Raw genomic sequence first — 27963 nt, 5'->3', positions numbered from 1 at the left:
CCATGAGATGCGCCGCCCTGCCCCAGCTCACAGCTTGGTCATATGTGCACACGGAAAGTTCTTTAGGCCTCTTTATTCTCAGTTTCGTCAGCACTTATAAAACCAGACTGGAGGCAGAGAGGCCATTCAGGAAGGCTCCCTTCCCCACCCCCAAACTCAGCCAAGGTCTGATAGGTCGGCCTGCTCCCTGTGGAGGGGACGCTGAAGGTGGGGTGGGGGCAGGGGAAATTGGGAGCTAGGCCAGGCCTGCTGGGCCACCCAGTCCCCCTGCAAAAAGGGGAGCTGGGCCTGGAGAGGGACAGGAAGTAGGACCAGCCCAGCCCTCCTGAGTCCTGGGGGTTCTCCCTCTCCTGCTGACGTTCTAGGGCTGGGACCCTGGCTATCCCTGAATCACCCACCCCCATAGCCCCACCCTGCTTCTACTTCTGTATCCCCACCCCCACCCTGTCCTCCCTAAATATATACAAATGTACAGGGGGTTCCACCCCTGCTGGGTGGGCCCCTTCTTCCATCTCCCTCTCTCCTTTCTTCCCTCCCCTCCAGCCCTCCCTGGGCACCAGCCTGGGGGTGGGAGGTGTGGACAAGAAGGACCCTTGTGCAAAGCAGCTGGCACCAGAGCTGGTGAACTGAGTCCCCACCCTCCCAGTGAGCACCGCCTTCTCCCCCTCCCCTTGGGTCACCCCCTGGCCTTGTGTCCCAGGATCAGGAGGAGACTGTTGGGGATCCTGGGAGGGGTCCCAGACTCCTGGGTCTTTTTAGACACAGCACCATCCTAGCAAGCAAAGTCTTCAAAGAGGCCTCCTCGGGGACCAGGAGGGTGGTGGTGGTTGGGGAGCAGGCCACTGGCTCCCCCACCCTCAGCACAGCCCCGGCTTGGACATGGACTCTGCAAGGTAAAGAGGGAGCGGGACGTGGAGAATGCAAGCCCTGCCCCCATGCCCCGCCGCCCCCTCCCCACCCCCACCCCGCAGCAGCCAGCCTTCCCTCGCCCCCTAGGGTAGCGGCTTCCAGGGAACCCAGGAAGAGCTTGGGCAGGCTAGTTCAGAAGTTGCCGAGGCCTTCAGTCCCGGGAGAGGGCACCGGCTGCACTCCGCAGAGCTCGCCCTCACCTGCTCCTTCAGCTCCTGCAGCCCCAGGGTGGAGATGCCCCCAGTGGAGGTCCGCAGGGGGGTCTTGGGACGACGCCACACCCGCTTCAGTCGGTCCCAGGACACCTTGGGGTTCAGAGTGAGGGGACAGCAGTGGGCTCAGGAAACTTGGTAGAGGAGAAGGGCAGGCCTCACCAGGCCCACCTTGTAGGACTTACTGCCCCAGCAAACCCCCATTAGGACTCCCCAATCCTCCCCACCCATCCCCTTCTCCTGACTCCTCAGCACCCCCCAGCCTTCCAGCCAGTCAGGAGACCCTGGCCAAGAACCCCGGCTTTGCAGCCAAGCCAGCTGCACCAGGAAGACTGTACTGCCCCCTGCTTTTCCCACAGCCCCTCCTCCCACCCTCCACGCCCCCTCTGGGTGGCCCCCACCAGGCCCCCATCCCTTGCCTCATAGATGTAGTCCAGGATCTCCAGCAGGGTGAGGATGCTGGCCCCGATGAATAGGCCCATCTGTCCCCCGAGGTCTCCTGGGGCGCACAAGAGCAGGGTCAGAGGCACAGGCTGGGCTCATCCGCCCCCATGGAATCTGGGTCAGGGCCTCGTCTCACCCAGTAGGGCTGACAGGCCGTAGGCCGCTCGCTGCTCCATGGCCTCGGAGGTCAGGGCTTCAAAAAAGACATCAAGGACCAAGAAGTTCTCCCTGTGGAGACAGGAAACAGCGTGTCCCTGTGGGGCCATCCTGATCTGAGTCCCCTGCACCAAGAAGCTGGTGACCACCCTCAGACTCCCAAAGGCTGTGAGGGAAGACAGTCCCAGATGCATGTCTGCTTCATATTTTGAGGGTTAGCCAAGGGCCTGGGAGAGCAAAATGAAACTCCTGGGCCTGGGGGCACCTGGGTGGCTCAGTCGGTCGAGTGTCTGGCTTTAGCTCAGGTCATGATCTCACAGTTCATGAGTTTGAGCCCCACATCGGGCTGTCTGCTATCAGTGTGGAGCCCGCTTTGGATCTGCCGACCCCACCCCCTCTCTGCACCTCCCTCTCTCGTGCACTCTCTCTCAAAATTAAACATTAAAACAAGGAAAACAAAAATAAAAACAAACAGAAACCTCCTGGGCCTGAAGGAGCCCCTCCTGCCTTCTGTAAGGCAGCAAATGGCATTCACTCTGTATCATCCCAATACCTCTCTAGAACTTTCAGTGGCTCCCCTTTGCCTAACAGTACACCCCAAAATTCTTTTTCCAGACTTCCAAGACTGCCTGTGATCTGCACCTTCTTATCCAGACTTCTTTTTTATCTGCCTCTCTCCACACAGCCTCCCCACTGCTCAGGCTGGTCTGTATATGATCCCACAGTTCTCTAGGTGGCATGCCTCTCCCCCACCCTGTCTCCTCCTGTCACACACCCAGGGTCCTCAGAGGCCCCACACATGCCTTCCCTGCTTCACCTGCCCCGCCCATTAATCTCAGCGGAGGCCTGCCGATCAGCACCTCACTATCAAACGTGGCCTCACCCACAAATTGTGGCAGGAGCTTTGTGGTGTAATCACCTCTGTCCCCGCAGGACCCACACCCTGGTACCCTGGTACCCACAGGATGTTCAGCCTTTGTAGATTGACTGCAGGGGACCAGACCCAAGACTCAATGAGGCCTCTCCTGAAGGCCACCTTGTCCCTCTCCCTTGGCACAGCATTCTCTCCATGTGCATTTAATGGCTCCCAGGTTGCTGGGGGGGAGGGGCGGGGGGCGGGGGTTGGGGAGACACAAGCAGAGGGCTGTAAAACAACCATTAAGTGCAATGACCGAGAGAGGTACAGAGTGCTGTAGGGGCTCAGAAGAAAGGCGTTTGGATCAAGAAGGGCATCCATGGAGGTGGGGACACAGGATGTGACTTGGGGGATGGGTAGGGATTAATTAGAAGAAAGGGATCGTGAAAGGCATTCCTGGCAGAAGACTCATTAGTAAGAAAGATACCACCCACTCCCAGTCTCCATCATGGACCAGGCCTGTTGCAGGTGGCCTCTACTAAAGACACACACACGCGCACACACACACGCACACACACACATACCGTATGTAGGTTTCGTTGCGGTTGTACTTCCTTGCCAGGTACCGGGCTGAGCCCCTGTTGGGGATCCTGACCATGGAGATTTCTTTCCCGTAGCGGGTCAGGTTGCAGGGAGTAGGGCAGAAACACGGGCCCTCGGCGCCCCCACCCAAGGAGTCTGCAACACAGAGGTACCAACTGCAGTGGCGGGGGGGGGGGGGGCAGGTGGCCCAGAGGCCCACTGGCTGCAGGGAGAAGGCATAGGGGCTGTCCTGAGGCAGGCAGGTCCTCACTGAGGGCCTCTACTGGCCACCCTGGCACTGCCTAAGGGGGACTGGCTGGGGGTTCCTTCCTGGACCAGCTTCAGACCACCTAAGAAAGTGGGTGAGGGCAGAACCCCCAGCACCCTCCTACAGGCTTATCTTTCTGTGTCCTAGCCCTTTGGGGCTGAGTAGTCCTCATGGTGCAGACGGAGGACACAGCCCATCCGTCACAGCCATTCACACGAGATCTCAGACACACACGGGGCTTGGAGAGGATGCCGGATGAATGGGATTATATGCATGTTTTCACATATGCAGATGGATGAGTGGGTGGATGGGTGGACAGATGGGCAGAAGGACAGATGCTATGTTTCATATGCTGGATTTTCTTTGTTCCCCCCTTCAGATCCACTCTCCACTCTCCTCCACTTTTCTGTGTCCAGGAGGCAGGTCTCTCTGCCAAATGCATTTCCTAGACTCCCTTGTCTTCTGGCTTTGGGTTGGGTTTAGCCAGTGGGAGACCCCAGCAGGGTCAGAGAGTAAGGAGGGGAGAGATGCCAGGATATTTCTTTCCCCAGCTTCCTCACCACCAGGCCATTGGTTGGCTGAGACTGCTTCCCCCTCTTGTGGCCAGAGTTCCCGTCCTCTGGGACAGCCACACATCTCTGCCTGGGCCCCAGAGGCACTCCCTTCCTTTACCCTGTAAAGCAGCAAATGGCATTCACTCTTTATCATCCCAATACCTCTCTAGATCTTTCAGTGGCTCCCCATTGCCTAACAGTACACCCCAAAATTCTGGACAACTAAAGTCCCTGCTCACACATCTGCCCCTTCATTAAACACTCTCCCACTGCCCCTTTGGCCGACGCAGTTGGGATGCGGGACAGAGAAGGTCTCAGTTCCACTTCCTGTCATGTCTCTCCCTCCCTGGGGGCCCCATCATCTGGATTACTGCAGTGTTCACCTGACTGGTTGCTCTGCTTCTGGTCTTAACTTCCACCATCCCTTCTCCACAGCTAATCAGAGTCACCTTGATAACATCAGATGGCATTCTTGCCTTGCCTTAAGCCATTATTGGCTTCCCAGAGCCTTTTCCAGTCTTGCCTCCCTCCCCACCTCCTGTGTTCTCTGCCCTCGGGCCACACTGACCTTTCCGTGATTCCCCTCCCAACTCTCTTTCCGGCTACAGATGTTTAGCACTGAACTGTTCCCACTGCGTAGAACATGTCCCCCCCTTTTCACCAAGCTGACCCTTCCACACCCTTCAAATCTCAGCTAGTCAATCTATCACCTCCTCCAAGGATCGTTCTGCCTTCCCAGGTGGAGCTGCACGCCCATCCCTGGGGCCTTGTAGCACCCCTGTGTTTCCCCTATCCAAGGACCAAGGCTGTGCCTGTGCCAGCACAGTGCCTGTCCACAGCCCTGCTCCATGGGGGCGGCCTCTCGTTCCCACTCTCACCTCCAGCACCAGCCCAGGCTGCCACCATCTGCAGAGGAATGAATGGATGGATGGATGGATGAAAGAATGAGTGAATCGCAGCCCAAGTGAGACCTATGGCCAGATGGGGTTTGCCTTACCCACACTGATAGCAGCGCATCTTTCCTCAGACCAAGAGAGAAGTCATTTCGCTTCCCCAGAGAGGGTGAGCTCGTTGGTGGAGCCACAACAGAAGCCCAACCCTTCACTCCCAGTCCTGGTTTTTCTGCAACCCCTACCCTGCTGCCTCCACTTACCCAAGTGTCCACACCTGCAAAGTCCTCAGACCCCCTGGAGGTATGGGATAAGGCTCAACCCTGGAGGGAGTGTCCAGGGAGAGAATAGGAGGAAGGGGGCCAAGGCAATGAGGAGAACAGCAGACGGGGCGGGGGGGGGGGGTGAAGAGGGAGGCGACGGAGAGGCAGGGGAGGGGAGAAGGCAGCACGGACCCAGTGTGTGGTCGGCACACTCGATGTAGATATTTGGCGGGCAGATGGTCTCATTGCCTGAAAGGAGAGAAGATTATTCCTGGAGTCTATGGTTCCACCCCCTCTCCCCCCCCACGCTCCCAAATGCGGGCACACACATGCACGCGCACAGACGTACATGTTTGCACATCCCTGTACATGCATGAGCATATACATGCTCGTGCATGTACGCCTGAAAATGTACACATGCATATGTGCATCAAACGAATGCACATTGCCTGCATGCACACATGCACACACATCTGTACGCGTGTGTACCAGCACATGCACACAACCGCCTCAAATACACAAGCCCAAATGTACGTAAGCCCACGTATGCAGAAGTGCGCATCAACAGGCCCACAAACATGCATGCGTGCATTGCCATGTGCATACGTGAAAACATTTATAAAGTCCCAAACACATACGCATACGCTCACGTGAGTGTAGACACGCACACATGTTGTTGTACACATGCACTTGCTCGTGCACATGAGCAGTGTTCTGCCCCTGGAGGTTCTGGAGCCTGGCAGGGTGGCACGGAGGGTGGCACGGGAGGGGAGGGTGCCCACCTGGCATGTGCACCATCCGGCAGTGGCAGCGCTGAAGCACGGCCTCCTTTTCACAGCGCAGCCGGCAGGCAGACACGCTGTAGGCTGAGTAGCCCTGAAGCTCAGGCTCCCTGAGCCCGCTCTCTGCCCGGCAGTTGCCCCAGGGCTGGGGCAGATAGGTCAGCTGCAGAGGGGGTGCATAATGGGGTCATGCCCAAAAGGCCCACCTGGCCCTCCATTGCCCACACCTCAGCAAAGTCCATGGGTGGCCTGGTGGCCTGTGAGCTTCTGGAGGGTAGGTCTGGTCAGCATCCCCTCTGGGCCCAAAGACCCTGCCCAGTGTCCGATCCAGGGCCCAGCTGGAGGTGCTCACCCGCTGTTCCTGGCAGGACACGAAGGTTTGGAAGCCTGGGGACACGCCAAAGCCCAACTGGTGGATGTAGGGTGGCTCCTCTTGGCTATGGATCTGCACTCGGATGCCGGCCTCAAACGATGTCTCATCTGCACAGTGGAGATGCGGACCTTTGGAAACCCCTCCCAGGCAGAGGGCCCAGGCTGGAGCCCCCAAATCGGTCCCTGTCCCTTTCCCTGCATACTTGTCTCTCTCCAGATGGGCAGGTATTCCTCCTGCTGGATGTCCAACATGATCTCCAGGCCACTGCCCATGCCCCCAGCCCGACTGGGCAGTGAACTCTGTGGATCCGCGTTAAAGGTATAACACTTCCCATAGCGAGTATACACCTGGGGCAGGGGGGTGAGAGAGAGGAAGAGAGGAGGTGAAGCTAAGACAATTCCTGCAGCTCAAGGCTCCCTGTCCTGTGAGAGCGCCCACCTGCCTGGACATCGCTGTCCAACAGCAACCACTCCACAGCCCAGCCTCTTCCCTAAGCTCTATGTTTTCCACTGACATCCTCTCTTAGCTGATTAAAAGACATCTCCAGCTTAGCGTATCAATAGCAGAACTCTTGCGATCTTCTGTGCTCCGTCCCTCTGATTTAAGGGCCCCACCATCTGCCCCATTTCTCAAGTCAGAATCTCTGACTTTTTCCCTCTCCTTCACTCCTACATTCAATCCAGAATCTGAGCTGGGCAACTCTACTCCTGAAATCTATTTGGAATGCAAACTCTTTCATTCCATCTTGTGTCCCCTCTTTCACCAGCATCTCCCACCTCGCTCCGGGCTCCTAACTGGTCTGCCTTCAGCCATCCTTGCCTCTCGCTCCTGGCACCCCCCAACACAGCAGCCAGAGTGCCCATTGTAAAGTACAGGGATCCAACTGAGTCCCTTGCTGGCTTGGAGCCCAATATTTCCCAGAGGATAAAGCCAAACTCCTTCCCTAGCCTGAAAAATCACCATGTGTCATGACCTCTCCTGCCACTCTACCCCCAGATCTCAGTGACAAATTCAAACCTAGGGAGCACCTTTCCTTCCTCTGGTCTTTGTTCATTTATTTCTCCCTCCTGGAATGCCGCCTCCCCCCACCTTTGGCATGGTTAGCTGTCTTTAACTCTCAGCTTAAGTGCCCCCCTCTTCATTTTTTTTTAATGTTTATTTACTTTTGAGACAGAGACAGAGCGTGAACAGGGGAGGGGCAGGGAGAGAGAGGGAGACATAGAATCTGAAACAGGCTCCAGGCTCTGAGCTTTCAGCACGGAGCCGGACGCAGGGCTCGAAACCACGAACTGTGAGAGCATGACCTGAGCCCAGGTCGGACGCTTAACCGACTGAGCCACCCAGGCGCCCCAAGTGTCTCCTCTTCAGACACACGCACATATACCACACACACACTTAGGGTGATCCTCCGCAGGTGTTCATCGGTTTGCTCAGTGTATACCAAGACCTGAGATTATCTTGTTTATCTGGTTGTCTCCTTGTTCAGTGTCAACATCTCCCCCACTGAGGTTTATGCTGCACAGGAGCAGTGGGTTTGATGTCCCCAGCACTGGCCCAGCGGCCGGCAGGAGGAAAGCTTATAAGCAGTTACGGCCGCACCGAACGAAGCTCTTTTCCACTACGGAGGGTTCCCCATAACGGACACCAGATGGCGCTGGCGTCCCGGAGATGGATGCCGAAGCCCCGCCGGCCGGGAGCTGCGATGGGGTCGTTGCGCAGCAGCTGGGGAGCGGGGGTCAAGAGAGAGGCGGAGGCAGGTGCCCGGCTGCCAGGCTCACCCCACAGAGACGAGCCCCCGGGTCAAACCCATCACAGGCAGCACCTTCCCTGGGGGCAAGGGGTCAGTGCCCTCAATCACTCTCGTGCTCCCTCTCCCCTCTCCTTGGGAACATTTCCAGCTGGTAAAAAAGCTGGGAGAAAAGGCTTGGGCGGTGTTGGGGAAAAGATATCCTAAATGCCTAGCTTCAGAGAAAGGGTGTAGAAGGGAGAGGGGCTGGGTTGTGGGCAGCAGGAAGGACGATTTCTAAGAACTGGGGGCCTGGGGCACCGTCGTCTGGGGAGCAGGGTTAAGTCTTCTGTCACCCAAATATCCTGCCTGCGGATCCTCAAACAAACACGTGTCTAACAAGCACCTTGCAATTTACAAATCATGGCTACATCCACCCCCACCCCCCACCCCCATTTCATGCACTCAGCAACTCTGATATGGATAGATTTAAATTACTTGGCTTTTATAGGCCAGGAAACTGCAGCTCAGAGAGGTGATGTGACTTGCTCAAGGCCACACAACCAACTAGTCGGTAGGAGAGGCGGAATTCATCTGGATGCAAGACTTGAGCTGTTCCCACCACCCACAGCTGCCACCTGCCAACCCAAGCCCCAGCTCCCTCTCAGTCCCACCAGCTGAAATGAGACAGGTGAGAAATGAGAGAGGTGAGTGATTTAACACCCGTCTGTCCCCTCCCCCACCACTTCCTCCTTCCCTTCCATTCCACTTCCGCACATCTTCCTCGCTTTTTTTTTTTTTGGAAAGCTAACCCTCTCTTTTGGGGTAAGGGGTCAGGGATTACCTGTTTCTAAGCCTTTCATTTTTTTAATGTTTATTCTGAGTGAGTGAAGGGTGGGGCATGAGCAGGGGCAGAGACAGAGGGAGACAGAGAATCCCAAGCAGTCTCTGCACTGTAAGTGCAGAGCCCAACGTGGGGCTCGAACTCACGAACCAGGAAATCATGACCTGAGCTGAAATCAAGAGGCTGAGCCACCCAGGCGCCCCACACCTTCCTCATTCTCTGTTCTCCAGATCTGCTGCCCCTCAGTTCATTGTCCCTCCCTCCTGCTTCTCCCCCTGACCAATTTCTGGGTTCCAGTCCTTGACCCTGTCTGTATCAGCCCTGCCCACTCCATGCTGCACGTCTATCTGTGGGGCAGGAGCAGGCATGGCTGACAGTCCCAGAGCATTCGCTGTGCCCAGGCACTGACTAAATGCTTAACGTGCTCTTTCCAATGGAATCCTCACATCCCCCTCTATCAGATGGGGAAGTTGAGGCTCAGAGAGATGGGTTGATTTACGAAGGTCTCCAAGATCAGTGCTTCTCAAACTGTATTGTACACAAAGCACCTGGGGACCTTGTTAAAATGCAGTTTCTGGTTCAGTCGTGTGTGTTGGCAAGGGGAGGGGGACAAGACGGAGATTCTGCATTTCTAACAACTGCTGGCACGTGGACCGTACTTCAAGTAGAAAGGCCCAAAATGAACGGGTGAGAGTCCCGTAGGACAGCTCCACTTTAGGTCTGCGCTCTGCTCTGACAACGTGTTACTGGAAGGAGGAGAACCCGGAGAGGGGCTTGGTGCAAGATTCCTGGGTCCCCAGGGGTGTGGGAAGGGTAGATGGGGAGAATACATAAGTATTTGACTCAAATCTCAAGGCAGCCACCCTCTTCCTACTTCGGGCCAAGAAGATGCTGGAATCAGCTCTTGCTGATGCAGCTGGTTTGAGTGTATGCTCCAGCTGAGAGGCTAAACAAGGCGTGGACTGTATGGGGGACCCGTTTAGGTTTAGTGAGCTACCCCCCACCCCCGTTGTGCAGCACCGCCCCGGTGGCTCCCCCTGATCACCAGGAACCGTCATGGCCTCTCCACAGCTCAGCCTGACCCAACCCGAAGGACTGTGGACTCGCCGCAGCTGAGAGGCTCAGAGCCCATTTCGGCATGCGTAGACCCCAGTACAACTCGTAGAAGGTGTGAGGTGGAGGGAAGGAGTGCCAGGTGAACCCTACCAAAGGTCTTGCACTATGGTGCTTTTGATTTATTTTCTCCTTTGAGAAGGGCTCTCCTTAGCCTTCTGGAAAACCACACGAGGAGAGTATCGTTGCCCCCATTTAATGGTGAGGAAGCCCAGGGAGGGAAAGTGAGTTGACTAAAGGCACACAGCCAGTAAACGACAAGAGATCCAAACGGAACTGAGCCCAGTGCCAAAGCAGAATTAGCCCTTATAAAACACCTGGCGGGTGCGTATCCGGTGACTAAATGACTCTGGTAGGCTCCTGACCCTGGGCGGGCCTTGGGCAGCCTCCCTGTCACTACCTCCAGTAAGTACACACAGACCATTCTGCATGACACTGAGCCCGGCACCGTGCGGGGCAGGGGTAACCAGGAAGGCTTTGACTACAATGGCTTTGGAGGGGGGGTGGTTACCTGGCACCCCTGCCCTCGAGGGGGTTGTGCAGAGTGGGGGTGGCGGTGGGTGGACGTGCTCCGGGTCTGATGGATATACTCTGCAGGGAAGGGACAGGCCAGACTGGCAGGGCCGGGCCACTTGCACAGCCCAGGTCAGGCCCGACCGCTGGGCAGAGCAGAGCGTTGCCCCGGAGACGGTCCCCGGGCCAGGCAGGCAGCGGCGGGTGGAACTGCCAGCTCCTAAGTGGCAGAACCCTGGTGGCGGCACAGCCCACAGCCTCTTCCATGGAGACGGCACGGCCGCTCTGCCTCAAGGTCCCCCAGGCTGGTCACTGCTTTCTTCCCCATGGACTGGCCCAGAAGGAGGGAATGCATACAGGAGAGTCCAGGGCCCCGCAGCGGAAAGGGGCGGGTGCTAGGCTAGGATGTGCCGGAGTGGGCCGAGGGTCTGTCTCCAAATGACCCACTACCAGCCCTCAGCCTTAGAGGCTCAGACCCCTACCTCTGTATCTCCCATCTCAGACCCCTCCCATCTCAGACCCCTCCCTCTGCCTTTGGTCTGTATCCCCCCCCCTCCCCCCCCCCTCGCTTTCTGCCTTAGCTCCTGGGTCCGCCCTCCTGACCCTAGGCTGAGCACATGGCCTCCCAGAATCCCTCTGGCCCCGGGCTGAATAAGCTTCTAGACGGGAATCCGTCTGTGCTGCGTGTGGACCCTTGGACCCTTCCATTACCTTTCTTTTCCTTTTGGCCAGCCCTCTGCCTGTCCCTCTCAGACCGGCCCACCCTTTCTTGGCCTGGACCCTGGCCCGAGTCTGACTCCCTGGTCTCTGTCCCTCTGATCTCTGTGTCTCACGGCCCTTCTCTATTCTCCTGGCCTGCCTGTCCTCAGCATCTGATAAATTATCCATCTGGCCTCTGTTTCTCGGTCCCTTGCCCTCTGTCAGCCAGCCCATCCCCCTGGCCTCTGCCTCCCTCTCCCATTGGCCTGGCTGCACCCTGGCCTTTCCTTTGCCCTCTGCATCTGCAGCCTGTTTCTCCTAGCCGAGGTGTCCAGTCCCCATCTCTTATCTTCCTACTAGACTCTCCCCTGGGCCTGAGACTGCTGCTGCCAAGCCAGGAACCCTTCCCCGGGCATGCCCCCCTCTCCTTCTCCCTGCCCCCTCCTCCAGGTCTGCCCCGGACAACATCAGAGGTTGGGAGGGATCTGTCCTCTCTGAGCTCCCTACTCTGAGCAGTGGCTCCTCACGGCCTCTTGGGTTCCATCTACCCACAGCTGCCATTTCCCCCAGGAAAGCTCTCCTTGGCTGGCTTGCATGCACCCCCAGCCCTCCCCACCCCTCATCCTCCCTGCAGTCACGGAGCCCACGGGGTTAACAGGCAATTAGCGGGGCCAGGGCTCAGAGCTGCGGGGGAGAGGGCCAGGGGCCTCCAGGAGATAAGAAGCCAAGCAGCCAAGGCTGGGCTAATCCCAGAGCTAATCTGCAGCCTAGGCTTTTATCTCCACTGCCTTCTGGGCACCCTGCCTCTGCTAAGGCCCTGGCGCCTCCCCCCCCCCCCCCCCCCCGCCCCCAACTTTTCCATAAGAGCTTCCTCCTGCCCCACATTCCGTCAGCCCTCCCCTGATGTGGTCCAGGCCTGGGCCTCTCACTCAGGCCTCTGGAATGAATTCCCTTTAACCCTGTGGTGCCCTGGAGTCCATGGGGGTGGCCAGTGGAAGGGGGTGCATCTTCATCCATTCTGGACTGTGAGTAACACCCCAGGCTGAACAGCTCTTGAAACAACACTCAGGGGTGGCCCAAGTGTCCAAGTTCAAAGGCTCCTGCCTCTCTATCCTCCTCAATGGGGAAGGAAGAGGGCATCATCGTGCAAAGGCCACAACAGAGGGGTGGCAAGGTACATATCCAAGGGCACATAGGAAGACGGGGCAAATTCAGAGTCCAGTCCCTCTCCTCCACTGGCCCCAACACTCTCCTCTAACCCCCCTGAGGAGTCAGCAGACCCTGGTGTCAGCTTCAGCTCTACCACTGACAGCCTTGTGTAACCTTGGCTAGTAAAGTGATTTATTGACTTCTCTGGACCTCAGTTTCCTCATCGGTCAAGTGGAAATAGAAATTCTTGCCTGACTTATTCCATAGGGCGGTTGTAAGTGTATGAAAGAGGCATCTGCAGAGTGAAATAATGTACATGAGTCCTCAATATTAGTAACAAGAGTGTCATAGAGACCAATAAAACCTGGGGCAGAGATCGACCCCTGGAGGGGGTGCTGGAAATGGATACACATATCATAGCTTCATAATATGGGGAAAGGGGCACGTGTTTTGGAATCCTACAGAACAGGGTTCAAATCCTGGCTATGCCACCAACCGTTGACAAGTAACCTTGGGTAAGGATGCATGATTTAATCTCTCTGAGCCTAGGATTGCGCATCTGTGAAAGGGAAGTGGTAACTTCTCCTAAAGTTAGTTATGAGGATTAGAGATAAATTCAGAGTGGGGTGTGGTAGGGTGTTCAAGAAAGATAAGGGAAGGGGTATGGTATGGGGTATAGATTTGTGAATGGAACTTCTTGCCAAATGGTGCAGCTGTTTCTTTCTTTCTTTCTTTCTTTCTTTCTTTCTTTCTTTCTTTCTTTCTTTCTTTCTTTCTTTCTTTCTTTCTCTTCCTCATTGAAGTATACTTGACATTGGTGTAGCATTTTGATCTTGGATTCCCACTGGTCCCATTCTCAGGGCACCGTGCACCTTGGTAAAGGCTCTCCCAGCAATTTGGGAGAGACTGTATTTCTTAGGGGATGGGGCTCTGTCACAGTGAACCACCCGCCCCGGCACAGGGATACGGCTCTCCTATCATATGAGAAGCAGCACCGAACGAACAGGCCTGCAGCCCAGCCTGGTTCACATCTGAAGCCCTGCCTATATTGTCTGTGGGATTCGGATTCAGTCATTGAACCTCTCGGATCTGTGTTATGAGGTAAGAGATGATATACATAAATCATAGCAACATCTAACATGTATTTAGTGCTTACTCTGTGTCGGGCATGGCCCTGGGCACTTTATATAAATTCACTCCTTAATTCCCACAAAAACCCTGCACTAGAGGTCTCTTATCCCCATTGTAGAGACACAATACTAGAAGCCCAAAGAGGGTAGGGAACCTGCCAGGGTCGCATATCATGGCACAGCAGGGTACCAGGCAGTCCGATGCCCAAGCCTGTGCTCATATCCACTGTGTGATGATACACACCTGTCACAGCACTGGCAAATAGTAGGTGCTCAAGAAATGACAGGTGTTAAAACAGCATTTATGTGCCCGTCACCATTCTTTGAGGCTGCGCACTGTGTCAGGCACTGTGCTTGGTGCTGGGGATGGTTCAGAGAACAAAACAGACAGTCTCTGCCCTGAAGGCGTTTGCTGTCTGGCTGCAAAGGGATTCATTCATTCAAAACGTGTTTATCGAGCCACCTACACTATGAGGCAGGTGCACAGCAGCCGGGAACAAAATAGAACAATCACAGGTATAGGCAGATCATTACTGCCTGGGACTATTGCTGTGACGGGAATCCCACAAGTCCTCCGGCAGGGGGATTGGGGTTGGAGGGTAGAGCTTCCCGGAGCAAGCTCACTCACCGGCACCGGAAGGGCTTGGGTTCCCGCCACACGGTCCAGACCGAAGAGAATGCCCCCCCCCCCCCAAGCAGGCCTGGCCTCCTCCCCTACCACACCCCCACAGCCAGCCAGGTGCTTTTCAGAGCAACTTCCTCCCCAAGGTCGAAGCGCTCCCGCTCCCAGGTCCGGGAGGAGATGGGAGCAGTGTTTGTTCAAATGTAAATGTGTGAGCTGCGGTGGAAGAGAAGTAGGGGGCGGTCAAGGCCGCGTGACTCCAGGCTGAGGTCGCTCTGGGAGCCAGGAGAGCTTGGGGCTGTAGAAGAATGCGGTGACTCCAGGAGTGCGCCGCGTTTCCACGGGAGAGGAGCGCGCAGGGTGTCCAGCACGCAGGTAAACCCGTAAACCTGCTCCCAGGTAGCTATCACTTGGGCCTTAAACCCTAGAAAGGCAGTTTTCCAGGCGAGAATGTTTTTAATTTGTAACGAAGCCCTTGCCTGACATTGCCGCCCCTGGATGCAAAGTTATTCGTTAGAGAGTTTTGTTGACACAGTGCGGCACACACCCACGGCCGGGCGGGAGTTCCCGGGCCAAGACTGAGCAGGTGGCGGTGGGCGTGTGGGTGTGCGCCCCCCACCCCAGCACACGCACCCGGGCATCCGGGCCGGGCCCACCCGCACCCCGAGGGCCGCACCCACCGCCGCGCGCTCCCCGCCGCCCCCTCCTCCCTCCCGCGGGGCAAGCATCCATCACCGCGCCCGAGCGCCCTCCCTCCCGTCTCCTCCGGGCGCCTCGGCTCTCCTCCCTGGGTTTGCCTCATTTGCATTCCCCCGGCTCCCGGCTCCTCGGCAAAGTGACCTCCGCACACAGCAGAAGCCAGAGGCTTCCACCGCGGAGGGAGACACCGCCTCCCGCCGCCCGCCGCCCGCCGCGGCCGGGGAGGGCCGAGGGGGCGCAAGCCCGGACGGCAAGGCGGGGGCCCGGGGGAACAGTTCTCTGGGGGCAGCTGGAGGGCCCGGGAGCGGCGGGAAAGGCCTGGGGCCGAGGGGCGCAGACGGACTCCGATGGGATTTGAACCTCAGGTCCTCTGTGTTGAGGGAGTGGCACGTGGAGGTCAGCACCGGGCCCGCGAAGCTGCGCCCCGACAACCCGCTTGGAACCTGGGGAGCCCCAACCCCGTTTCCCTCCCCTGCACCCCCACTGGAGAGGGGCCAGCCCTACCGGGCAGTCTCCCAGGAGTCCCCAGTTCCCCCCCGTGGGGCCTGACCAGTCCCTGTCCCCGCTCCCCTGGCCTGCCGAGCCGCCTCCCCTCCCCCCATTTGGTATTTACACCTTTCACACATTTGTAAGCTATTATCCTGTCCACGCTTAGTCACCGCTGAGCCAAGCGCCACGGATTTAGCTCCTTTAATCTTTCCTCCTAAATCAGTCCTCCATTTCCCCTTAATCATCCCGTGGCTCCTCTCTGAACTCTCTCGCTGCCGCCTCGGCTGCTGCAGCCCATGCCTGTCTCTCTGGAACTGCTCCCCCTCCAACCCCAAACGGGTGTCCCAAGGGCATGGTGAACGTTAGAGGGGGCCCGGGGTTGGATTTCCAACGCTGCGGGTCCCCAGCTTGGGAGCCAGGGGAAGAAGTGCAAACACTCCCCCCACCAACCCCTTTCTGGAAACACACAGCACTCTGAACCTTCTCCTCTCCACCCTCGTTGTCTCTGTCCTCCTCCTGCCTTCCCATCCCCATTCATCTGGATTCATCTGGATGGCTCCAAGACCCTAACCCTCAGGTCTCCTGACCATGGTTCTGGCTGTCCACCCCGCCCCCCTCCCGCCACGAGACAGAGGTGGCATTGCCGAGAGAGCATGGAAGGACAGGGCAACGCTGATAACCCACCAGCCTGAGGCTGCCCTCCTCCCCTCTCCAGGGTGACTGTCCATCTCTCCTTGACCACCCTGTCTCCACACTGCACTCACTCCCGCCCAGTGGAACCCACTGACTCAGGGGCCTCAACCTGAGCAGCGCTGAAACTCAGCCCTCCTAGTGCTCCCTGGGATGCCCCTGCCTCCCTGCCACCCATTCCTGTTCCTTTCTGCCCCCCCAGCCTGGGACTGGCAGGGGCAGCCCTGCCGCCGGCCACAAGAGGGAGAAGATTCCTCCCTGGACTCCAAAGGGCAAGGGTGGGAATCCTGCAAGGAGCATGGGTCGGGGAGACAGAGGGAGGACAGGAGGGGGATACTGGGGCCGTTTCTTCAAATGCTAATCAGCGTCTTCCGGCAGTGCCACAAGGAGCTGAGCTGATAATGAGCCCAGCTCGGGGCTGATTCCTGATTAATGAAGAGGCCACAGGGCTGCTGAGTGGGGCCGGGTGGGGCAGGTCCCTCCTGGCCCTCCCCGCTGCCCTGGAAGACCAGCCCCCGCCCTTGGGTGTTTGGCCACACCCCTTGAATCCCCCACCACCAATTCCACTTGCTGGCCAATGGGAAGCAGCCAGACTGAGGGCACCCCCACCAGGAGGGCCCGAGGGACAGCAGCCAGCTCTGGGGCAGGCGGTGGGGAGAGCAAACACTGGGGGTTCTGCAAGCTGTGACTTGTAGGTAGCCCTCAAAATATTTCTTAAAGTCAGGAAAATTTTTATTCAAATCATCAAGACTTGGGCTTCCCTGGACAGATTGGAAGACCCTGCCCCCACCCCCAAACACTGGGCATCCCCGACCCGGTCGTCGGTGGGTCGTGAGTTAGCTGGGGCTGAGGGACAGCGGCTCCCCTCGGGCATAAGTGATCTTCCCTTCTGCTCAGACCCCACCCTTCCCTAAGGTGTGCCCTCCCCTACCTGACCTGCCTGGCTCCTGAAGGCAGGACAACCCTGAACTAGATGTTGAACTAAATGCTCTCAAGATTCATGCCTTAAGAGAGGACAGGGCAGAGGGGCTGGACAGAGGGTGAGGGTAAGAGGTAAGCTTGTCTGGTAGGTAAGAGGCCTGCGCCAACCTCAGAGGGAAGCCCGTCCGTTCCTGAGTCGAGGGGGCAGGGGGCAACCCTCAGGCCCTCAGGAGCCAGCAGCCAAGGTATGGAGTTGTCACGCTCATGGGGTAGCCTTCCCACAACCGAGGAGGCAGGGCAGAGCTGATCAGCACCGCCCTGACCACACCAGGGAAGGCAACGGGCTTAGGAGGAAGCCGTGAGCTTCGGAGGAAGCTGGGATCGAAGGCAGGGGATTGCCAGGATCTGGCATGGGGGAGCCAGGGAGGGCTAGAGGGCCGCATGCATGCTGCCCCCCTGCCTCTGAGCTGTCCTGGCTGGCAGCCGGGGTGGGGCTGGGAGAGGAGGGAGGAGGGCAGGGAGGGGGACTGCCCAGCTGGAAGAGGCCTTGTCTAATTGTGCCTGATTAGTAGAGAGGAAGAGAACAGGGCGAGTGATTAATAGTCACGGCAGTCACCAGCGAGTGGGGAAGGAGGGTTGGGAGGGGGAGGGAAGTCTGAGAGCCAAGAGGGAATGGGGACAGTGAAGTGCCCACACGTCCCTGGTCACCTGCCCCTCCAGGGAGTGGCTGGACCCCTGACGACCCACAGAGAGGGGCTGCATCCTACCCCTGCCTCCTCCAGGATTTTCCACCTCCCCCACGCCTCGATTTTCCAGACAATAGAATGGAAGAGAAAAGACTGAGGTCATGCCCTGCACCTGGGAAGAAAGGTGCATCGGCTCATGTGGTATCAACAGACACCTCAGTGTCTCCAGACCCAGGCCCTATCCTCAGCTCAACCTGGGACCTCAGCCCAGATCGTAGACGCCAGAGCTTCCAACCAGAGCTGACACCTACCACCCATATCCTCTGGCCCCGGCTGGAATTCCTAGCCCTGCCCAGTCCTGCAGTCTGAACCTAGTTCCTGGGTCCACTGAGAACTGTGCTGTCCACTACGGTTGCCACTACCCACGTGCAGCTATCTGAATTGAACAATTCATTTTCTCTGTCACGCGAATCACATGTCAGATGCTCAATGGCCAGTGTGGCTGGTGACTCCCATGTTGGACAGCACGGATACATTTCTATCATCCCAGAGATGTTCTGTGGGAGAGCACCGATCTGGAGAGAGTCTGTGCACACGCTTGCACGCACGCACACACGCGTGAATATTTGGAAGGGGTGGGTAACACGGGAATGCTGTAACAGGGGAGGGGAGGGGCTGGGCCTGAGGATCAAGCCCGGGGCGGGGGGGAAGACAGGAGACGGCAAATAGCAAAGATGCCTGCATGTGGGTCGGCAACCGCGGGTGGTGCTGGGAATCGACAGGTAAGAGAGCAGGAAGTTGGGGCAGTGGCACTTGCAATTGTGGACTCTTCCGGAGGACACACTATGTGCACGCCAGGCAGTGTGCTGAGTTCTTCTCGGCCATCTTTTTAATCCTCTCAACTGCCCGCCTTGTTTAGGTTCTAATATTGCATTTACCGGATGTGGAAACGAAAGCTCACGGAAGCTTTTTGACTTCTCCAAGGCCACACAGCTTAGAGGGGAGAGCCGAGGTTCGGATCCAGACGGTCCGGCTCCAGAAACCACACACTTGACTGCTCCGCCATACACTCCCCAGCTGAGAGGAGAAGCTGAATTTTAGAGCCACCCTTGCATTTTACAGCTAAAGAGATGAAGCCCAGGGAGAGAGAGTGATTTCTGCCTTCGAGTAAGTGGGCAGGCTGAGAGCAAGCCGCAATGGGGAAAGTATGGATGGGGCTCGGAGCACCAGGGTGGGGGGAGCAGATGGTGGTGGGAATCGGAGGAAGGGAGAGAACATATAGGTGGTGAGAGCAGGAGGCGAGGTGGGAGTGGGTGGGTGGGTACGAGACTGAGTAAGGAGGGGGAAGGGAAGAGGAGAAGGGACGGGGCAAGCTAGGTGGAAGGAAGCATGGGTGGAGCGGTGAGTGTCCCCCACCGCCCAGGAGCTCTTTCCTCTCTCCTCTCTCTCCCCTCCTCTCCAAACCTCCCAGGCCTGCCTCACCTGCCTCACCCCTTGAACCTTCCCAGCCTTCTTCCGCCCAGAGCGGCCTCTCTGTCTGGGCTCTTACTACCCATGGACCTCTTTTGGCAATTGATCCTGGCAGCTCAGGATCAACCCTGCATGGCTGGTTAACTCTTGCATGGTTGGTTAAGCTTCTGAGTGTCCCTGTCTCTGCTCCACCAGGAGAGTGGAGGCTGCCTGAGGACAGGGACCGGGGACTGGGGCTTCCCTTCTTTGTTCTCCCCCCCGCACCACCGAGCAGGTACACAGTAGGCACTCAGAGCTCCTGTTGATTGGGCGAGTGACTGGGAGTCGGTGAGGGGGTATTAGGGAGCGTGGGGGTGAAAGCGACTGCAGTGGTAACAGAAGCAAAAGCAGCAGCTTAGGGGACTGGGGGAGGGCACATTACCCAGAGTAAAAATAGGCTGGAAAATGTGACATTTATTAACTTGGATTCTGGAGGAAAGGTCACAGCAGAGTGGGGAGTGGGAAGGAGGAAACAGGGAAAGCCACAGAACACACGTCCCAGCCCCTTCCCCAAAGCCTGTCTTTGTCACTGACCATCTCACCACTCACACCCTGGCAGGTCCCCTGCCAGCGGATCCCTGTACCCGTCTCCCCACCATCGATCCCACCAGGAGCTCCGTGTTCTTACCGCAGGGTCTGTTGTGGACCTCGTGTCCTCCTGAAAGACCCCTTGTGTTCATCTCCTGCCCCTTCTCTGATCTCACCCTGCGGTACACCCTCATCTTCCCCACGGCCGTGCGGCATGAACCGCCATCCCAGCCCACACTCCCAGACCCTGGTGAATCTGCAGCAGACTCAGCCCTCGAAGGCCAGGTCCAAGGGAGAGTTACGCTCAGCAGACGGGGGATGGGCAGAAGGATATGGGGTCTAGACTGGGTGGGAGACAGGGAACGCAGGCTCTAAAGGGGAATTCCTGTCCCCCAGTGCTTGCTTTGCCCTTCTGCCCTTCTTGGGCCTGCCGCAGCCCCAAAGCTGAGACCCACAAACTTCTGTCACCCTCTTGTCTGCAGCCCCAGGGTATGAAAGGGCCCGCTGGACACCCAGCCTCCCCTTTAGCCATCCTCAGGATTCCCAGAGACTCCCTGTTCCCAGATCCTCCGGGCACCTCCTTTTCCTAGAGCGAGGCAGGAAACCCTGCTTCCCTCACCTTACTCCCCCCCTCTCCATCTCTCCCTCCCCGCCACCCTCCTTCCCACTGAGGTTTCAACACACTTCCCCTTTCCTTTCTACCCACCCCCCCCCATCCCTGCGCAGGGACACAAAGCTCCCATTGATTTCTGCCCCAACAACACCTGCTGGGACTGGGCTGTGCCTCCCTCCCCCCAACTCTGAGGGGTGAGGATGTCAGACAGAGGGGCTCCATGGACCCAAAAGTCCACATGCACACACTCTACACCTCACCTCCTTCTTGAGGACTCTGGCAGTCCCGGATTTGGGAGCAGTGATTTTTCCTAGAAGAGGGGTGTGTGGCCACACAAAAGCCCAGTGACCCCCACCCAGGACGACCCCTCCTTCCTGCCCCTTCCTCCATTGCTACACAACTGCCCCCACACCCAGTGGCAGGAGGACCCAGAGGCTGCAGGCATGGGTAGCCGTGAGAGGAGCCTAGTAGGGGCACGTTTCCTGCTGTACTGAGGCAGTGAGTGAGCGAATGGGAACCTGGGCCGGAGGAAGGAAAGCGCCCTCCCCATCCCTGGGGCAGGCCACTGGAGGCTGGCTGGAGTGGGCACCATGTTGACGCCACGTATTTGCATATGCACTGGGCAGTGGTAACAAGGGTGCAAACACACATGTACACAATGCTGGGAGTCAACCGTGCACCGGGGATCTCTAGCACCAGGGATAATAGATACCCTGTGAGTGTGGGTGAATGGAGCACTGACTGACAGACAGACAGACAGCACACAAGACACGCCCCCTGAGCTCACACCTGACTGTGGGAGGTGTGCATGGGAGGGCAGCCCAAGCCGACACTCCAGATCTCAATGAGAGAGTGTGTGTGTGTGTCCGTGTCCACACACATGTGAGAGATGGCACCAGCAGTCCCCGCATGGGGCGCAGGGATCAAGATAGATGGGCGGGGGGCATCACAAAGGGGATGGCATCCACAGTGTGACCCTGTCCTCGTCCTCAGCAGCTAAGTAAGAGCTGGGATCTGGGCATAGAGATGGGTAGCTCTCGGTGTGTGGGTGTGCAGGTGTGCATGTGAGTGTGGTGACAGGGACACTGAGTATGAGAGAGGGAGCACAGAAAACTGTCCCTGAGCGGTAGGGGTGTGTGTGTGTGTGTGTGTGTGTGTTGCTGGGTTGCAGTGAGGGTGAGCCATGCACATAAGAGTGAATGAGTGATTCTCAGTGTAAGAGCCAGAGCCGGGCAAGGGATCAGCAAGAACCAGGAAACGGAGGGAGGGAAAGGGAGAGAGGCTGGAGGGGCAGCATGAAAGAGGGATGTGTGAGGGAGTCTGTGAAAGGGGGTGTGTATGAGAGATACAGAGACAGAGAAGAGACACTGGCACCCAGTGTACACGAAGATCAAGATCGTCTCTATCCAGCCTGCCGGTCGGGCCAGCTCCCCAGGAGGCAGCCCTGAGTCCCTCTCTTGCGGGAGCCCCCCAGACACCCGTCCCCAACACCCTCATTCAGTGGGGAGAAGAATCCAGAGGAAAAAGGGAACAAGAGATGAGTGGGGGTCAGTCGGCCCGGCCTTGGCACGGTGCATCCCTTCCTTCCCTGCAAGCTGCCCGGCTTTGGGGACCCCGGGCCCACTCCGGGCCCCCCGGGCCCAGACCTGGGCCCTGCAGCAGCAGCAGAGCCGAGAAGAGGAGCGGCCACAGCAGCGCCAGGGTGAGCCCCTAGGAGCGTCCCCTGCTCCGCGGCTGGGGAGCGACAGGGAAACACCGGGCTTGGGGGAGACACGAGGCCAGCCTCTGGTGGCGGAAGGAAGGGAAGCCCTGTAGAGCCCTGTTGAGGATGCCCCTGCGCGCCACCTCCCCCCCCCACCCCCCACCGGCCTCCGGCCACCCCAGGCCCGGCGGGCCAGCTGGCAGGACTCACCACAGAGAAGTTGCTGGCGGAACAGTGGTGCCCACTGAAGTTGCAGCTCTTGAGCATGTCGGCAAGCTGGTGGCCAGTGCGGTTGAGGATGTCTACCATGTCGGGCTCCGGGTAGCGCAGGCCGGCGGCTCGGTGCCCGTCCCGGTCTTTGGGGGGCAGCCCCGTCAGATTGGCCAGGTGGAAGATGTCGGCGTCGCTGAGCGCCGAGTGCCGGAAGCGGTTGATGTTGCAGAGGGTGACGGCCGGGAAGCCAGCCACCGGGGCTGGGGCAGCAGGGTCCATTGCCACCAGGTGAGGCCGGGTCAGGTAGCCCCGGGCCAGGCCAGCCGCCTGGTACAGGAAGGCAGCCAGCGAGGTGAGTAGGGCCAGTGCCCACAGGGTTCTGCGCAGTCCATGGGGGCCTGGGCCACAGGCCCGGCCCAGCCCGTGCAGAGTGCTGGTGCTCGCAAAGGTGGCCAGGTCCCGGGGGGCTGCTGCCCCCCGTGCAGCCCCCAGGAGGCTTTGCTCATCCCCTGCCTCCTTCTCCTTGGGTTTCGCATCCTCCTCTGCAAATTTGATTTTGCACACAATCTCGATCGGCATCTGTCCCCGGCTGCTGGGACTGGCCAGAGCCTCCCTGCCCCTGTCCCTCCCTGGCCGGCAGCCCCCCGGTGCCCTCCGGAGTGGCGGTGGTGGCAGCGGCCGCTCTCCTCAACTCAGGGCAAGCGGGAGGAGGACAGGGACAGGGTGGGGGCCCGAGGTGGGGGAGTCACTCCCACTCCCAGCAGCTCCGCAGCCCTCGTGCTGCCTCTGCTGCTGCTGCCTCTGCTGCTGCTTGTCTCTCTCCTCGATCGTCTCCTTGTGGCTTCCCTTATCAGCACCAGCACAGCTGTCAGCCCCTGCGTGTGTCCCTGCGAGCGAGCGAGCGAGGGAGTGAGCGCTGCTCCGCCACGCCGCGCAGCCCCAGCCGCTCCGCTCAGCATGTGCTCCGGAGCCCACCCCGTGCTTAATAATTCAGGACATGTCAACAGCGCTTCACCGTCGGCACTGGCGGCAGGAGCCAGGCCAGGGGCGGGGGCAGCCCCCAGCCCAGGACTGGGATCCCCGGCCCCCGCCTTCAACAACCTCGTCGGGCTGCCCCCCCCAAACTCTTGTCACACCCTAGGCACTCACGGGGTCCCCAGATGGCCCCACTCCCAGGCCACCCAGGGAAGAGATCTGCACCCAGAGTCCTCAGCGCATTCTGCCACTTTTGGGGGACCACACCCAGGCTCAGCCGACTTCACCCCCCCCCCACCTCCCTGACTCTTGACTCCTGACTCCTGACCCCAGCACCTGGCCACCACCTGCCCCCAACTACCCCACTCACAGCGGCTTCCAGAAACTCCTTGGGAGAGCCACTTGTTTGAATGAGGGAGGGGAGGGCAGAGGAGGGCAGGCAAGGCAGACAAGGGGACAAAGGTGACTCCACCAAGATTCGTGACTGGCCTGGAACTTTGCTCCTGAGCTCAACATCCACCTTCCCCGCCCCTTCCCCCCCACCCCCTCCTGGGATGCTGGCCGCCCCCTCCCCCGCCCCCAAACTCAGTCATTCCTGTGTCTGGGACAGAGGGCACCCTGGCTGACTTGAACATCTGTGGCCACATTTTTCTTCCCCAAACGCTTCCCAAATCTCTTGCCACACCTGTCTGGTGGGTGGGGGAGGGTGTTGGGTGAACGGGCCAAGGAGCAGGGGGGAAGTGTGATGGGTGGGGGAGAGGGTATGGAATGGGAGGGAGAGGAAGAGCCCAAATGGGGATTTGGGAGGGAGGAGAAATGTGCGGGCTTGGATGGGGAGTACTATCTCAGAAGCGGAAGCAGGGGGTGGCCGGCAGAATAGGGCAGGGGCGCCCTGGTGAGGCTGCTGTCTTGCCGAGGGGAACAGGCATGTGGGTTGGTATGGCAGGCAGGGGTGGGGCCCCAGTGGGCAGCCCAGGAGGAAATGCCTTGGTGCTCCCAGGCTGGGGTGGTCACAGGGAGCAGCTTGTGTTCTGGGGGGCCCGCGTGAGAACGTGAGCCCTCATGGGGGAGGAAGCACTTGTCCCCCAGAGGAAAGGGGGGGCTGATTAATCGGGGCACTAATGAGCAGCAGGGAGAGGAAGCTCAGAGGGGCGGGGGAGGCGGCTCCATCGATCCGAGCCGCGGAACCAGCAGCTGAAAAAAAAGTGAGAAGGGAATCGATCTGAGGGAAACGGCAGCTGCTGGGGATTAGAGCCCGAGGTCCACCCGCTGCCCAGAGGCCACCCCTCCCCTGCGTCAGGCCTGCCCTGCCAGTCGCAGCCCCCGCCTGGGCCCGGAGGAGGGGCCCACGGGCGGCTACCCCGGGGGTGGGGGTAGGGAACCACGGGGGCCACCCTGGCTGTGAGACCATATCAGGCCCCATCAGTCACTGTCGCCCCAGCACAGAGCCCACCAGCCCCCTGCCCTGGCTCCGCTTGGCACCCTGCGGTGTTGTCCCCAGCCTCTCAACAGAGTAGCTTCCTGGGGGCGGGGTGGGGGACTGCGGCTGGGCTTCCCCACAAGCCAGCTCCCCCAAGCTGGGAAGATGAGACCCCTGGGGTCAGGGCTGCGTCTGGCGGCCTCCCAGAGGGGAAAGTGGGGATGGCACTGGAAGCAGCTGCCGACTTAGCACTCCGAGTCTCCAAGTGACCACAGACAATCCCCCTTTCTCTACCCCCTACCCAGGCAGCCCCCTGCCATGCTCTGCCCTCCCGGCTAGACTCCTAGACCCTTCTAGTGCTTCCACCCCACCTCCTCCTCCCCCAGCCTCTCTTCCCCTTTCTCCTAGTATTGATTTTTCTTTACTGGTTTTTTTTTTTAAGGTGATTTAATTGCTTTTTTAAGGTTACTTCAGTCTGGGGCTCTGCCAAGAAATCAGGGAGCTACTCCCCAAGCTCTCCCCAGCACTCGTTGCTACCCTGTACTCAATGCCTAAATTGCCCTGCCATCTACTGAGATCATGGGGTCATACTCTTTTAACATACTGGCCTCCGTCATCATCAGCCCAAATCACACTCCTCTGGAGGGCACAAAGTTGGGGGGTGGGTGGAGAGGAGAGTTCAGGCCACGGGGAAGTAGAACTGCATTCACTCCCCGCCAGTGCCCCACAGCCAGCTGTCTCCAATTGTCCCCAGGTCCCCATCACCCCGTCTCCCAGACCCCTAGGAATCTGGTTACACTTGGCGAGAGTCCCCCTTCCATATCCCTGCAGCCCATCCTGTGCCTCCCCTCCAGTCTCTTCCGTCTCTCCTGCCCCCCTACACCCCCTTCCCCTCTGGCCCCCGTCCTCCCCCCCCCCCCCCCACTTCCCTCTCCTCGCTTCCCTGCTTGCCTCCCTCTCTGCCCGGCTGCAGTTGGGTGATAATCTCCCTCATTTAGCCTCCCGGCTGCTTCCCCGGCTCATTGCCCAGCTGGTCCCTGGGGCCTGGCCCAGCTTCTTCCCCACCCCCACCCCCAGCCCTGCGCCCAAGCTCCCCCATCCCCTCCTGACTTCCCCCACCCACTCTCCAGGGACCACCCGCCCCCTGCAGTGAGCATCAGGGCCAAAGTGTGGTTGGCCAGGCCCCGAGCTGGGTGTGAGCAGAGAGAGAGGGTCTGTCGGGGACCTGGTTCCCGAGTAGGTGTGGGGCACAGGGGTAAGGGGGCTTCAGAGCCAGATTTCCTCTGCTCTCCAGTTGTCCCCATTTCCCAGATTTGTTCCTAGTCCAATCTCCACCCATCTCCATCCCCCAGAGGGTGAACTAGGTTTCCTGATGGCAGTGTGTAGACTGAGAGGCAGAGATTAGAGTGGCATCTGTACAGCCAGATAAGGCAGGGCATGGGAATGGGGGACAGAGGGTGAGGGAGATGACAGGGAGGGCAGAGGGTTCTTACAGAGCACCTGAGAAGGTGCAGGTTTTATTTGGGCAAAATGCCTCAAAGGCAGATCCAGACACCTCTCATGATCCAGCTTGGGGGCTCCTAAGGGATCCTCCAAGGTCCTTCCTATATCCAGGCTTTTGGGGCTTCACCTCTTTTCCCAGCAGAGGGATGCCCCCCCCCCCACGCTGAGTTGCATCTGCCCCTTCTCACCTTTGTGTCAGCCTCAGACTCCCTTCCTGGGTGGCCCACACATAAATGACATGACCCCCAAACTCTCTCCTAGAGAGAGTCCCCAGCCTCCCCCTCCTCCCAATGGACACCTTGCCATCCTTCCGAGCCCAGACACCTGTCCCAGGCCTGGCTCTGGTGCGGACCAAGGGATGAGCTAGTGTGGGACAGACGTGGGCGGGAAGGGACAAGGATGGGGGGGTGGAGGCCGGGACTGGGCCAGGCCTGGCTGGTGAGCGAGCAGCGGTGACAAACGGGCTGTGCGGGGGCCGAGGGGCGGGGGGCGGACGGCGGCTGATTTATCTGGGTTATTTATGCCGCGGACGAGGCAGGAGAAGCGGTTAATGAGAGTTCCAGTGAAGGGGGGTGGGGAGGCCCGGACGTGATCTGAGGCGACTGAAGAGGGTTAGCGTCCCACCGCCAGGCCCTGCCCCCACTGCCCGACAGCATTCTGCACCCCCTTCCCTGTCCTAGGGCCAACCCAGCCTGATCCCTCTCCTGTGGCTCACACCAACACCCCTCCCCCCCATCCCCTTTTGAGGATGGCCAAGCCAAGGCAATGGATCACTGGGGCCGAAGGACACCAGGTCCAAGATCGAGGGGCAGGCAACCGGAGGAACTGAAGAGAGGACCAGGAAGGGGAGAGTAGGGAAGAAGAAAGATGAAAAATCTTGGCTAGTCAGAAACTGACCAAGTCTGCGGGGCCTGAGAGGGTGGGGCGGGGTAGGAAGAGACCAGTGTGGGAGTGGGTGGGCATCAGGCAACCTCTGAACTGAGGCTGGAGAGAGGGCAAGGGGCACTGGAGGGCAAATTTGGGGTCAGCCAGGAGCCGTCATGGAGGCCTGAGAGACAGACCGGCTGGGAGTGGGGGTGCTGGTCAGAGAGAAGAGGGAGCCAGGGAAGGAGGGGGGAGAAGATCCAGAGAAGGAGGGGGAGAGGGCTTTGCAGCAGCGAAAGCTGCTGGGAGCAGATAAGGCGGCACAGCAGCAGGAGGGATTAAAGCTCTGAGGGGCAGGGGCGGGGGCGCGACGCAGGACGGGGGGGGGTGAGGGGGGGCGTGGGGTGAGGGGTACGAAGGAAAGGGCTGAGGGCAGGACATCAGGGCCAAGGAGATGAGCAGGAGAAACAAGGGCTGTGAAGGGGGAAGATTAAATCAGGGGCCGGGAGATGACTACTGCCTGGCAGAGAGGAAAGAAGGAGTTCCTGATCATCTCTTCTGGGCATGGGGACTCTGCCACTATTGGCGAGGCCCCATACCCCGCGAGTACCAAGGGTGGCAGAGCTAAGCAGGGGTGAGCAGGGTAGATTGGGTGCGAATGGCAGGTGCCAGCCCTGGGAGCCTCTGAGCTCCTGGCTGGAGAACCCAGGGCAACACAGCGCCTCCTTGAGGTGACCAGTGGAACTCTGCCACGGGGAGCAACAGTCAAGGGTGCTCAGCCCACCCGCCCCGGGATGGAGCGCCAGCCCCATCACGCCCAGGGTGGCAAGAACTAATGTCTCAAGGGGCACTTCTTTGTAGGGAGGAGTATGGGCCCGGAGGGTGGGCCGTGGCTTGCCCAGGCTCCTGCTCAGACCGGGCGGCCCCTTACCACCTCCTGCCCTCCGGTTCTCCGTGCCTCCCAGAAAGGTGTGCTCAGGCAGGGTGAGGCCCCTGCTCCCTCCAGAGGAGCCGAGGTGGCCGAGGCGGCGGAAGGGGGAGCCTGGAGGGAAGGAAGGGGAGGAGG

The 27963-nt window shown here is 59.1% G+C and overlaps 1 protein-coding gene across 4 annotated transcripts; it reads right to left on the bottom strand.

Moving 5' to 3' along the window:
* Positions 1-57: 57 nt before the first annotated feature.
* On the bottom strand, positions 58-27959 carry ASIC4 (acid sensing ion channel subunit family member 4). 4 transcript variants are annotated; one of them, XM_019838718.2, is made up of 11 exons: positions 27829-27959; positions 22133-23022; positions 6492-6636; positions 6269-6396; positions 5917-6079; positions 5327-5383; positions 3162-3315; positions 1702-1793; positions 1541-1620; positions 1110-1214; positions 58-886 (listed from the first exon to the last, which is right to left on the bottom strand). In XM_019838718.2, exons 2-11 carry the CDS (start codon positions 22712-22714, stop codon positions 773-775), a joined length of 1620 nt encoding a protein of 539 aa, XP_019694277.2. In that variant the 5' UTR covers positions 22715-23022; positions 27829-27959; the 3' UTR covers positions 58-772. The 4 variants fall into 4 exon arrangements, with proteins under 4 accessions (XP_019694277.2, XP_019694279.2, XP_023115482.2 ...); XM_019838720.2 differs by having other exon boundaries at positions 27832-27949; XM_023259714.2 differs by lacking the exon at positions 27829-27959 and adding an exon at positions 23481-23649.
* Positions 27960-27963: the final 4 nt, after the last annotated feature.

Source organism: Felis catus, chromosome C1 (genome assembly GCF_018350175.1).
Source record: "Felis catus isolate Fca126 chromosome C1, F.catus_Fca126_mat1.0, whole genome shotgun sequence".
Taxonomy (NCBI): Eukaryota; Metazoa; Chordata; class Mammalia; order Carnivora; family Felidae; genus Felis; species Felis catus.
This window is presented reverse-complemented; position numbering and strand designations above follow the sequence as displayed.

Bases quoted from the DNA above. Each gene is read 5' to 3' on its own strand.
- ASIC4 (XM_019838718.2), bottom strand. From the start codon at position 22,714: ATGCCGATCGAGATTGTGTGCAAAATCAAATTTGCAGAGGAGGATGCG. The intron at 6,080-6,268 runs GTGAGCACCTCC...CCCCCTCTGCAG, and splicing joins TGTCCTGCCAGGAACAGCGG to CTGACCTATCTGCCCCAGCC. The intron at 1,794-3,161 runs GTATGTGTGTGT...CTGTCTCCACAG, and splicing joins CGCAACGAAACCTACATACG to GGAGAACTTCTTGGTCCTTG.